Below are 13,681 nucleotides of genomic sequence, written 5' to 3'. Positions count from 1 at the left end.
TGAACCACCTTAAAACGTGAACGGAGAGGAGAGTCAAAGGGCTCGAAAGCCCAACCACACCCCCTGCGCCAAAGAAGGTGCGAGAACACGCCACCAACCAAACACTAGGATGGAGGGAAGTCTGAAGGGCACCACACAGAACAACACACCCTACCCCAGAGTGAGGCGCAAGAGCACACCTCCGGAAGACCAAGGCCACCAGAAAGTGGGGCAAGGTGGAAAAACACCATATGAAAAGGCCATTACAGAGCGGGGAGGATGGGCGGGCGTTAAGGAATCTGCGGCTAGACTGTGTCTCTATCAGATATATTGTTACCAAAGTAAGTAACTCCCCCATCTGATAGAGACATCTAGCCACAGATACCCAACTTAGAATAGATACCAAAGCCATACCCCATAGGAGGAGGGTCAGTGAAACAACCACCAAGTTCCAGGAGAACATATTCATCAACTGCTGACGAAAAACGGTGGAAACCGCAATGCCAGGACAACGGGCATCAGACCCATGACCACCTTAAGGAGTATGAACAAGGGATGCTAAAGACACCAAATCCGACGAGAGGCGGTGTGAGACCTCTCTCGCCCAGACACAGACGAAAGGAAAACAGAACTAGAAAGTTCTGTGCATAAGTAGGACACAATGCAGTGAGACCTTCAAGAAGGATCCTAGCATCGGTCCCTATAATCCAAGAGGAACGAAGTATCAAGGGTCAAAACAACATGGCAACGGTAGAACAAACCGCCTGAACACACACCACAGTGGAAGCCACAAGAAACAGGGGACAGTTGGAAGACTGTACACCCCAGAACAGGAGCCCCAGCATGAGGCCCGTGGGTGTAAGAAAAAACAGATTAATGTGTACTGCCTAGGACATGTGACAACAGTGGCATGGCCGAGCCCAGAGCCTAGTGCCAACAGAGACAGGGGAGCCACCATTGAGCAAAGCTCAGGAGGTAGGCATGCAGCCAAACAAAGTAAAAGGCATGCAAACACCCCAAGTGGGGTGTAGAATCTACGATATAACCACAAAGAGACAGGAATGTCGACACATGTACGTGGAGTGACTAATACTAAATAGGGGAGTCATGAAAGCGATATCACGGCACCGGTGTGCTGCATAACAGTTTAAGAATGCAGACAAAATAACAGGTCCACAAGTGGGACAATCCCGGTCTCCAGTGGGACAGCGGAAACATAGACCACAAGACTGCTCATAAAGGATAGAAAGAAGGCACAGACAGAAGCATGGGGCTAAAAGCCTACTCCGCCAAAGACTGACACCGTCCACCAAAATGGAGAATGTTCAGAAGAATATACACACAGTAATGCTACCTAAAGAAGCACCTGTGCCAGAATGGGAGTAAGAACTCACACCCAGAAAAACATCAGGGGTGGAGCAGAGATCCAGTGGCAGAAAGGCATAGGCCAGAGCCACTCCTTGAGAACTAAGAATATGCATAGAACAGGAAGGAACAAACTGAACCCCATGTCCCTCAAGAAGCAAGGCACTGGAGAACGTGCCAGGGAAGACCTGCCCCCACCAGGGGTGCATGTCCATCGATAGACAGGCAAGACGTGCACAGTGAGGGCGACAAAACCCCCTACGGAGGCTGGGATGTATTACGGACCAACCGTAGACAACCAATGGGAACCCTTGGAGAGAAACCAATCCTATGGATCTCACCAAAGGAGACATCCTACAACAGCAGGAAGAGTCAGCTTGCGTCAAAAGTTCTTGGGCTATGAAGAGTAGCAGAACGATTGCCAACAAACACCCCAGACAGGGGAAGGCACAACCCTACAAAATAAGGGTCCCTCTTGGGACAAGCTCATAGGCAGAGGTTCAAAAGAAAGGTAACCACAGCTTAACCAGCTGTACCAGAATAAGTAAACCACATGGCTGAGCAGCCACACAAACCACAACATCTGCAGCCCACAACGGGTAACAGAAAAGAAAGGGACGGCACCGTCACTAAACCAAAAATCCTCCACGGTGATTAAAACAGAGGAAGATACATATACAGGAGGCACCTGACTGCCGAATCAGCACGGGCGTCAAAAAGAGTGACCCCATCAAAAGGTATATCTCTAAGCCGCTACTGAACATGCTCTGGGAAAATGCCAGCACACAACCACGCATGGCGGCGTATGGCAACCGACCTGGCCATAGTACGACCCACAGAGTCCGTGGTGTCCATGGCAGACCGACTTGAAAAGTGCGCCGTATCATGGTCATCACGGATTAGCGGGCCACATCGACACAAGAGGTCTCCGGCAAGGAGGGAAGGAGCTATTCAACAGCATCCCAAAGAGCAAATTGAGCCCGAGCAAATACACACAACGTGTTGAGGGACCGGAGTCCCGAGCTGGCGGACACAAGCACATCGCGGTCATATGACTCTAACCACCGAGACTCCAGAGTGGGAGGATGCAACAGAACAGGAGTCACAGAGAGAGCTGCCTGAAGCACAGGTCCGCCAGCTCCAGGATGGAGCGTGAAACAGGCAGGAGCCGGCCGATGGCGATGTGCCACAGCACGATCCACAGGGTCCCCAAAGGAGGGACGGGCCCACGTTCCGAGAAGGATGTCAAACAATGACTCCGGAAAAGGTAACAGTGGTTCCATGTTTCTCATGCCCTGGTGAAGAACATGCAGCAAAGGTTCCGAAGGACTAGAGACTGAGGGCGGCTCTATCCTTAAAATGTATGCAGCCCTGCAAACAGCCTTGAGGAACGTCCCACTAGCCCCTGTGGCCCCGCGAGGCGGTGAGAGCCAGTCATCAGTAGACGATGGACGCAAGCTAAACCGGCCACTTAATAGAGGCGCAGCAGCAGGATGAGTAGGCCAATGCTCTACTGGCGCCTGTGCTGGAGAGCAGTGAAATGACTCGGGGGTTGGTAAACCCACCAGGACCACATCCTCCACCAATAAAGCTGGAGACGGTACCAGCGTCGAGCGGCTTCGAGGCGACGTCGAGCCGGCGTCGTAGACCTCTGAAAAGGCCCGACTAGTGGAGCGACCTCGAAAAGGCCTCAATCGCCAGAGTCGAGCCAGCGACCTCTGAAAAGGTCTCGACCCCTTGAGTTGAGCCGGCGTCAGCGACCTCCGAAAAGGCCTCGACCTTTCGAGTCAAGCCGGTGCCCTCCGAAAAGACGTCAGCACGCAGGGAGGAGCTTATATTGCTCCATTGATGTCACTTCCGTGGACGACGTCAGGACAGAGCCGGGCGACGTCGCCTTACGGAGTGCATAGGTATTGCTGGGGAAAAAAGAATTTCTGGATCCAGTCTGACGCCTAGGGAGATATTCTAAGTTAAAGAACCTGCGGCTAGATGTCTCTATCGGATTAATATATTTATACAAATTACAATTGTCTGAGTTCAGTCTTTGAGTGTGTGACATCATTTGCTGATTGAGTGTGTATAACAAATGCTTACATACCCTCTGATAAACCCTTACTGCTCACCCACACTCCCATAAATAGAGAGTGAGGCGCTATGTACTTTTACCTCTGCCTACCTTTGGGGTTCCATTGGACGCTGTGCACACTATACCTCATTTTGGTATGGTATATACAAAGCCAGCTTCCTACAGTACTTCTCTGCAGGACTCAATACTGAGGGCCAGTTAAAATGTCATACAGCAGGTAACTGTCTACTGTAAGCATATTTCCCTCGGTTGTCCCTTGAATTGAATATTTGCATCAACTTCACAAGAGAACAAGATCCCTGGCCTGCTCGTCTTTTGGATCCATTTAACGGAGAAACAAATGCAGCAGCTCCACTTTTAACAGGGCCAGCGTCAGTGGCGTGCAGCCAGGGCCTGGGGTGTCACAGTGGGGGAGATTAAGGTGGTAAGGGGTCTCAGAACAATATACATAACAGAAGATTAGCATTCTAACACTTACCATTACCAAGAAAAGGGCACCAGATCACACACGCTTGCATCCACTCCTACGTGTGACGAATGGGAAATAGTAGGATCTAAGCCTGTGAATGACTGATGGCTGCTCTCACACAGGGATGGTTGACTTCAACGCCAGCAACTATGACTCTGAAAGCGTCACTGGCCTGCAGTGGATAATACCCCAGAATACAATTGCAATGATTCATTATGAAGGGCTTTAGAACAGTAAGCCCTTCATTGTGCATCACAGTGCAGAAAGTTGATTTACTGCCTGGCTTCTGTCTCCTGCTTCAGAGTGAGGCAGGGCAAGCAGCCTGGAACACACAGCCCAGACTTAGATACATTAATTTGTTTAGAGATACAATCATATCTCTAAACAAATCAATCTATTTAATATTTGTACAGAAAGGTGAAGGAATATCAGGGGCAGGGGGGGGGGCGCTGCCTCAGAGCCCTAATGGAGAATCTGCCACTGACAGCCCATCTGTCAAAGGGCTATCGGCCAAGGTATTTCAGAACATTCCCCCTATTTAGGGTGCTTGTTCCGACACACATTTTTTCTGATTAATACTGTCAGGGGAAAAAGGACAGTCATAAACAGGGAACAAGAGAAATAACCACCCACCACACGCTGGAGAAAACTCCCAGAACATCACTACCAATATTTTTTTCTTTTTCACTAACAATCTCTTGCTTTTTGAGCTTATTATGAAACACAAAAAACTTCGCCGACCAGGCACATTAAACATGATGCCCCTCAGCAAAGATTCAGTGCCTTGATTGGAGCCACTACAGCTCTACTAAAGACACAGAGCTCTTCACCTTTCTGGCAGGGATATCTCCAAGTATGGCAGATGGTCCGCCACCAGGAGAGCAGAGGTAATTCTGGTAGCCTAGTATGCCACCCACCAAACTAAGAATCAATCCCTTAGTACAGAGTTCTCCAAAGTTGGTCCTGGAGGGCCGAAACGATACAAGATTTTTAGATAACTACATTTACCTAAATGGGGATATGCTAAAAATCTGGCATGGATCTGGCCCTTCAGGACTGTCTTTGGAGAACTCTGCATTAGCACATTGCAAAATGCACACTTAGCATTTAAAATTTCAGCTGCATAGTGGTCCCTTTGAAATAAGGAAATAAACTTAGAGCATCTGAATGTAGAATGCCAGCTTACAAGGAAAACCCATTTTTTGTCTTGTAGTTTATCTGAAAAAATCCGGCAAACTGTAGTTTGAGGAATTACAATCAGAACGGTTTGAGAAATGCCATGCAGGGAATTGTGCATGAGGTATTGAGTGAGGTGCACATGAGTTCCTGTGTGGAAAAAAATATATTGTATTCCTATTTTTTTTAACATCGATGTCCCTTTGCACCTGTATATCACAAAGTGCACTGATATATTTTTTTATAAAGAAATCATTTCATCCTCTTGCTAATTTGAAGAGCCTGTTAGCCTCAATACACATGTTAAGATTCATGGCTCTAGGAGGCCTGGAAGATGTTTTATTTGAGGTAGTACATTTGCACATCTTTTGCATCTAGTAGTTATATGTAGTCTTGCTTTTGATATTGGCAACCAGAAGAAGGATTTTCATAAAGTTTATGAAGTCATCAATGCGTTGATGTAGTATATCTCTGCTTCAAGAACATCTCAAATTTCAAAAATTCCCAAATTTCAAATTGTTAAGTTTGAAGGAATCTTGGCATGGCCTCGACAGTTGGTATCAATGTGCTGCTCATGCTGTTGTTATATGTTTTCTACTAAGTTGTATTCAATACATTTGGTGACTGTAAATTTAGGGTAATTAGAAGAGAAGTCAGAAAATGCTTAGTCGGGTAGCTTTGTGCATAGTGGTGTGTTGATTTTCAAATCGTTTCTAAAGTGAACATATTTGATTTTAGTTTTGCTAGGTAGACAGTCCAGGGTGGCACTTGCTTTGAGAGATGATCATGTATCGGCAGAGCAAAGAAGATTCTCTGTTTCATTATTCTACTGCTTGTAGCTCCGGATGAGCCGAATTTGTTGATCCTATCGCCTAAATCTTGAGTGGAAAATAAAGGATTCAAATAGAAGTAGCACACCTTTTGCGTACCTTACTTCTATTTTCCTTTTCACTCACATTTAACATAAGAGTAAGCATAAACAGCACTCGACTCATAATTCGTGCTGGAGTAAACGCAGATCCTAAATTGTGCCCCAAGTGCTTAGATCATCCATCTACAGCCTAAGGTACTTTAACTACGATGTTTTAACAATAGTGGAATGTGGATTGATAACGTATAATAGTATCACTAATTATAAACATGGGAGGAGGTGCTAGTCTTCAAGGGTATATATAGTGACCAGTGAAACCTGGGGGAGAACAAGGCACTAAGTGGTGCTGAGGAGATACTAGTTATCTTTCATGAATTGCTGAAACACCATACACCCTGCTCATTTTTAGGTGGCCACCTCCTCGCTCACAATAATGTGCCTAATCTCATGGGCTGAATTTTAGCCTGGCTCGTTTCTCTGTCCCTGTCGATGGAGGTCTCTGAGAATGAGAACTGGTGCCTTGGGGGATGTCTCTTTTTCACTAAAAAGATCAACTCACTATAGAGACACTCAAATAACCAAAATCATAAATAAAGAACTGTTGCCTGCCCAGTCAGGAGTTTCTACAGAGTAAATCCATATTCAAAGGTGGAACGGGCTAAGTGCCGTCTAGAGACATCCTGAAGGTTTTGGTTTTGTAGCTGAGTTGGGGAGATTCAGACATTCACTCGTCAGTGGTCAATGGGTACTCATTGAGTTGGGAAATAACAACACACATTATTCAAGCACTAAGAGGCACTTCAATGTTCACCTTCTGTGAAATGTCCCATTGGAGTCTCTGTGGAGCTGGCAGTGACGGGTTCACATCCCCACAGCAGTGACCATCTGTAGTGTATCCCAGCTGAAAGGAGTCAACTGACAGCATGAACTGAAAGGGAAAAGAGAGTTGATGTAAGATAGGAGTATTGTTATGCTGCATGGCTCAGAGCTGAGGCATAAGAGCCATTTCAACATTTTAATTCATAGTTCGGATAAGCTTGCATTCCAAGACCAGGTTATAAAAGCAGATGAGAAGAATGTTTTAATACCAGCTTCATATTCCACTAAGCAGGAAAGCACAGAAAGCATGTTCAATCCTATCCAGGGCTTCTTGATTGCGTTTCTCACCCTCTAAAAAAGTACATTTATAAAGGAGAAAACAATTCATTTTACAGCAACATTTAAAAATATGTTTTCTAAAAACTTAGACTTTGCCAAGAACTCTGAAAAGGACCTCCTGAAATATTCCCATGGATTAGACATAATTCACAAAGACTTAAGTCACTTGCAACAAAAGATTTCCACCTCCATCTCATTGAAATGTCTTACATCCATAATTTTCCTCTCACCTACAAACACCACTTACCCCTACATCATTTACTACCACCGAAACTCAATAGTCATTTTCTAGAATATATCTCTGATTCGTTTTCCATTAACTCAGTGCTGTGTTAAAATAATATCTAATAGATTTTAAAATTAAGTTAGGGAATCTACAATGCAATTCCTTTGCATCACTCAAGACCCTGCTTTAATTACACAATTTGTATCAGCACTCTCCATAAAGGAAGGTATGGGCCATTTTATTGGTGGTGCAATAGTCTCCCTAATGAATACAGGCTTGTCTGATGATTGCTTTATTCCCTTCCATATTCCCATATATTTTTCTTCGTGGCCCAACATATATACCAAGATTCTAGAATGCTCCGCAGAAATAGAAACAACCACTTCTCTCAGAGGCATTATCTCCCCCAGGCCAAGTCGACTTTGCAGATATCGACTGTCTGCAAAATTACTACAAAAAAGTCATCAGTGCAGCTGCTGATGCCCTAGTGTTCCTTCTAATTTTGCTGCAATACAAGAAACTGAGCCAACCTTGGTTTCATCCGTGCTCTCAATGAGAAAAGAGACCCACAGCTTGGAAAATGCCTTGTATGTTTCTAAATCCCTCACAAAACTAAAAGCATCGAGGGAAACTTACAAACAATCCATTAGTTCATTTAAAGCCACGAAGTACAAGAAACAAATTGACTGATACTCCAACCCTTCTAAATCTCTCTTTCCATTCATTCACTCTACTAATACTCCCATTGTTAAAGCTTTGGCAGCTGTCAATGTGACAAATTTCTCTCCTTCTCCACAAACTAAATTATATATCTCAGAGACCTAATCCCCAGTTCCCATCTTGAGCTCAAACAGAACACCATTCCAAAAAAGCAACATCTGGGGGACTTTTTTTCTTATCTACACCAAGGGCCTTTCCTTGATCCTCAAACGACCGAAACCTATTAACTTTTTTTTTGGACATCCTTTCTGTAAACATAATTAAAGTAAATTTCCTATTGTAACAGCATAGTTCCATCTGTTTAAGGTTTGTCTCAATCAGAGAATCATTTTACAAATTGGCGAAATCATCCTAGCATCCTTCCCCGGCTTAGAAAAAACATTCAGAAATGTGTTTCCTAATAAATTAAATGTAAACATTTTTTGTGAAATATGTACAATTTTCATGAAAATTTTGCAAAATTATATGCCTTAAATGAAATGTAACTAGCCTTTATCTGGTATGAAATTAAACACAAGGGCATACCTTACTTCCAAAGGTCACACAAGATACTGATATGAGACTAGTTTTAGCGGGAAATGTTTCTCAACTTTGGTTTTACAGTTCCCAAAAGACATTTTCTGCTCAGAACAGTCATCTGTAGGGGCATGGCTTACGCGGCATTCAAGATGATTGCATCCCCTTGAGCTATGGCATTTTGCTGAGCTAATTTACCTCACAGAGGCCACTTTGATGAGACAGACTGCCATTTAAGGCATGCCTAGGAGCTACTTTTCCATTCAGTAACCTGGAGGCCCAGTGACTTAATTCTTTCGGTGAATCTTTTGAGTCTCAGAGATGTGGAAGCGATTTTCAGAGAAGAGCGGGCAACCGCCATTTCATGAGCGCATCACATGCTTTTCGTGTATGTCTATTTCCCCTCATATTGGCAGCTTCCATGAATTGGCTACATACTGATTCTCTTCAGGGTAATCCTCTAAGCCATGTTTCAAGAACCTGATGTGACCCGGGGCTAGGGCAGTTACTCCTGATATCAGCCAGGTCGGGAGCCATTTTGTGAGCGTGTCCCAGCCTCTCATTTTATTTTGTGTTCTTCATATTGGCACTTTTAGATAACTGGCCCCATAATAACACATTACAGGGCAGCCCCCTAAGCCCTGTTTAAGGTGCCCGCTATGACCCAGACCAGAGGTGGTGTCGTAGAAATAATGTGGGTGTCCGCCATTTTACCAGTACGCTGCCCACTCCTCATTTTTTGTAATTTCTCCTTCTAATTAAGTGAAGGAATGACCTGGCCTGCATATCTACTTCTGGCATGTTCTTACCTCTTTTGTATGGTGCACATACTATAGAGATTTTGATGGGCTGAGATTTTTCATAGTGCATTCCTAGCAAACGATGCTGTGAAGCCTTCTTATCATATATTTTCCTTGTTCAGGAAGACACTTTACTACTGTGCCATTACCACTGTTTACTTTTGGAGGTACCTGGCATACATTTTGTACCTCCCTACTACGCTTCAGTCATTATTTTTTATATGGGCAGAACTACATTCATTAAACTATTCCTCATTGCACTGCACGCTACACAAAGATGGCTTGTGACCTCCTTGTATCTGTTAAAGTCACCTCATTTAAAATGGTGACAATGATCCCCCATCCCCTCTTCTGTGATCTTATAATCCAGTTCTAGACAATATCCTTGATTAGATGAGCTGCGTAAAACCGTTGTGTCCCACTAAAGAAAAACATCAGGAAATTGAGGCCTGCTGAATTGTTATGGAGGGTAAAATGATCAAAATGGAACAAGGTGTTCGTTCTCTGTAAGATGTGGCGACTAAGTTACCTTTCCTTGAGCATGAAATCCAAAAACTCAAACTACATATGGAAGATGTTGAAAACAGGAATCTTCCCAATAATCTTCAGCTGGTCTGTCAGAGGTTCTTGAGGGTCCTGATTTACTTGAGTTCTTGAAGAAATTTCTCCCAGAACTTCTTGGACTTTCTACTACTACTCTTTTTACTATCCAACAGACTCCTCATCTAGACCAACTGCAACCTTAATCTTCTAAACCCTGAGGAATAATCATTCTATTTCTTCAATTTACAGACCTCCTACGAGTCTTGAACACTGCCAAGGAAAAACTTTACCTTGTTTGGCCTGGCCACAATATATTAATTTCTCAAGGCATCTCCAATGCTACAAAAGCCAGACAAAAAGAGGTTCTTGCTTTTCGACCTCAACTAAGACAGAGAAACATACGCTATGGCATTGTTCATCCTTTCTTATGTAAAATTACTTATGAGGGCATCTCCAGATCCTTTGAAGACCCTGTCAAATTAAAAATGTTTCTGCTGTCCAAAACTCTTAAGAATTTGTATTTTTTCACTTGTTCTCTTTCCATTTCTTATCTTTTTAATATTTGGCTTTTCTTCATAACTCATTTACTCTCTCTCTGCTGTATTTCGTCTTATGGTGTCAACATGTCAAACATTCATTTTCATTCTCTTTTTCAGATTTGGACTTTTATCCTTGATAAGTCTCTTCTTCTACTTTCTTATATCTCCCTACTTTTTTATGTTCCGTTCTTCCTTTCATATCTATTTTGTGAGTGCTCATATGGCACTTAACATCATAACATCACCTTATTCATACCCAATGTTATCTTTAATACATGGTGTCATTTTGTCTCCCTTTCTGTTTTTGCAGCTTGTCACCCATGTTCCTATACCCTTATCCTTGCATATCCGATATGTTTAACATTGTCTCATGAAACATCTGTGGACTTGGGCATCTGGTTAAAAGACAAAAGGTACTTTCTTATTTGTATAGGCTTTCCTGCCTTTTTACAGGAAACAAATTTTAATGATGTAGAATTGGTTAAAATGAAACTACAATGAGTTGGCTAGGTTTTTCCCCCCAGCTACTCATCGTAAAGGTGGAGTTGCTATTCTCTGCCATAAAGCTTTGAAAGTACAGGTTATATCTACTGAATGTGATACTGATGGTTGATGGGTATTGGTTGATGCCATTATTCATAATAAACACATTTCTTTATTTAGTGTCTATGGACCAGTCAAAGCTAACCCTGATTTTGGTTGGTTCTGGAGATTGAGCACCCTTTTTGGATTGGCTTAAGCTGTTCCTGATACTAAATTGAGTATCGCTCCTAAGTATGGCTGTACCTGGATTGGTTGGAGATGCGATTTTGTTGCATTGATAGTGAAGCCCAATTGGTGAACTTGGTTGAGCTTGAGTGTCTATTAGACATTTCTCTTTCTTTGGACTCCTGATCAGCCAGTCCTCTAGAAAGGTAAAGACATTCATGTTTTCCCTTCGTAATTTTGCTGCCACTACCGCTAAGCATTTTGTGAACACCTTTGGGCTGTTGTTACCCCAAATGGTAACACCTTGAAATGATAATGATGTCCACTTACCACAAACTGTAGAGATTTGTGTTGTACTGGGTGGATTGGAATGTGGAAGTAAGCATCCTTCAGTTCTAATGCAGTCGTGAAGTCACCCTCTTGTAGTAGTGGTATTACATTTTGCAAAGTGACCATATGGAAGTGTTGGGATAGTATGTAGTGACTGAGTGGGCGCAGATCCAGAATGGGCCATAGTAAGCTGTCTTTCTTTGATATGAGGAAATAAAGGGAATAGACTACTTTGTTTTGATGTTCGAGTGGGACTAGTTCTATGGCCCCTTTTAAAATGCCTTTACTTCCTTTAGCAGATGTAGATGTAGTAGATCTAACATCTCCCATTTTTGGAGGGATATATGGTGGTTGTTCAGTTAGTTCTAGGCAATATCCCTGCCTGATTATTTGTAGAACCCATTGGTCTGATGTGATGTTTGGCTACAACTTGTGGAATTGTGGTAGCCTTCCCCCGACAGGTATTTTGTGCTCGGAGGGAAGTGTGGGCAAGTCATATAGTTGGGGGTGTGGAGGTACCTATGTTTGGGGTACTTCTACCTCAGCCCCTGTTTTAGTGTCCACCTCGATAGTGTCCACACCTTTGCTGGCGATAAAGCTGTTGCTTGCGCGGTTATGTGGTAGTTTTTGGGGTAGAGGCTTTTGCTGGCCCTCGCCCTTTGTTACACCGAAAGGGTTGTTGCTTTCGAGGTAGTGTTTGTAATCGACCCATGGATTTGGCTGTATCGGTGTCCTTTATTTTCTCTAGTGTGCGAAAGTGTTTCCACTAGGAAGTCAGTTGGTTCCTCTGGTGTATGCATGGAGAGCTTGTGGTACTTCGCCGCTCTTTGGATGACACTGTGGTATGAGGATGTGCCACCTGGTTGTGATGCCTTAGTAGGTACTGGCCGCTCCATGTCTAGGACAGGCAGGACCACATCATAGTCATCCTATGGGTAAAGGGTATGGTGAGTGTCCTGTGTTCCTAGGGAATCTGTTCCCCTCTTCCTACTTTTGTGGAGAGGGCAAGTGTAGTGACTCTGGGGGGCTTGTGGCCCTGTGATCTTGTGGCACTGTTTTTGGTGGAGGCTGTTGCAAGGCTTGTTCCTGAGCCCGTCTCTTGGAATTTTCTTTACATTTTTCTGCCATAACTTGTTGCAGTGCTCCAAAGAAAATACATGGTTCTTCACTCGCTCTTGTGTCTTGTTTCTTTAGAGCCATTAATGTGTCCTCAAACTTTGTGTGGCTTTGGAACCTCAGAGATGAGATTTTTATTCTGGCTAGAAGAGTGTCAATGTTGTTTTTCAGCCCTCGGAACTGAGGGCTGTTTCGATTCAGAGGTGCTCGAGCCCGAACATTTCTTCGATCCGAGGTTTTTCTTGGGGTAGCAGCCTGCTTGGCTTCCTCCATTGCCAATGTGTCTGCCGGAGCCAACGTCTGCTTCGGTGCTGGAGGCTCAGTTGGTGCCGACATGTGCTTCGGTGCTGGCGTAGTGCTCGAGCAGTCCCCGTGCTGTGGCCTTGTTGCGCAATTTGGATTGAGAATGTTCCCATCCCTTCTTGGCTCCGAGGCATGCTCACGGTGTCAGGCTGAGCCCGAGGGCTGTGGGGCATCATGGCATGACAGCGGTGGTGGAGATGAGTGTAAGATAATTTTTACACAGAGGCCAACAGTACTCCCGGTATGTGGCGTCGTCTTGGTTCACGGTCCAAATACAGTGATCGGCCTCAGCAATGTGGGCCCTCTATATGCACCAGAGCTTGTTCTTCGCCAGAGGATGAATCAGAAGTACGTAGTGGGGGCTGGCGATGACCATCCCAGCTCCTACCAGAGCACTTGCCTCGCTTTCCAAGTTGATGTCGTGTGAGAGCTCCGCCTCGCCCGCCAGATCCATGGAGTGTGCCAGGCGTCGATCCCTATGGCTCCAAAGTGTCATTTGTTTTTGAAATATGCGCAAGTCATGCAATTGTTTTCTTTCTACTCCAGAGATAGGCACAAATTACACAATTTGTGTGTGTCAGAGTGTCTGTATTTGACCAACCACCAAGGGCACAGTTGAAAGAGGTCCTTCTTTGCCTCCATCACCCAGAGACGGTCATTCTCAATGGGTGTGTGAGTATTGGGTGCTTGGTAATCGGTCCCCAGCACCTAGGATCCCTAGGTGTTGTCTACTGGATCTCTGGTTGCGTCTTTTCTTGAACGTGAGCAAGGTGGGC

At 44.3% G+C, this 13,681-nt stretch overlaps 1 protein-coding gene across 5 annotated transcripts in view; it reads right to left on the bottom strand.

Moving 5' to 3' along the window:
- The window catches only part of CPT1B (carnitine palmitoyltransferase 1B), a 300,240-nt gene that overhangs the window by 74,825 nt on the left and 211,734 nt on the right, over positions 1 to 13,681 (bottom strand). For all 5 annotated transcript variants that reach the window (XR_013607878.1, XM_078677942.1, XM_078677941.1 and 2 more), the window contains one exon: positions 6,758 to 6,874. Coding sequence is in view for 4 of the 5 variants with exons in the window: in XM_078677942.1 (XP_078534068.1) it covers positions 6,758 to 6,874 (117 nt within the window). In the remaining variant the exon portion in view is untranslated. The remainder of the gene's footprint in view (positions 1 to 6,757; positions 6,875 to 13,681) is intronic.

The sequence above is a fragment of the Lissotriton helveticus genome, chromosome 1_1, assembly GCF_964261635.1.
Source record: "Lissotriton helveticus chromosome 1_1, aLisHel1.1, whole genome shotgun sequence".
Classification (NCBI taxonomy): domain Eukaryota; kingdom Metazoa; phylum Chordata; class Amphibia; order Caudata; family Salamandridae; genus Lissotriton; species Lissotriton helveticus.
Note: the sequence above shows the minus strand (reverse complement) of the source record. Positions and strands in the feature narration are given on the sequence as shown.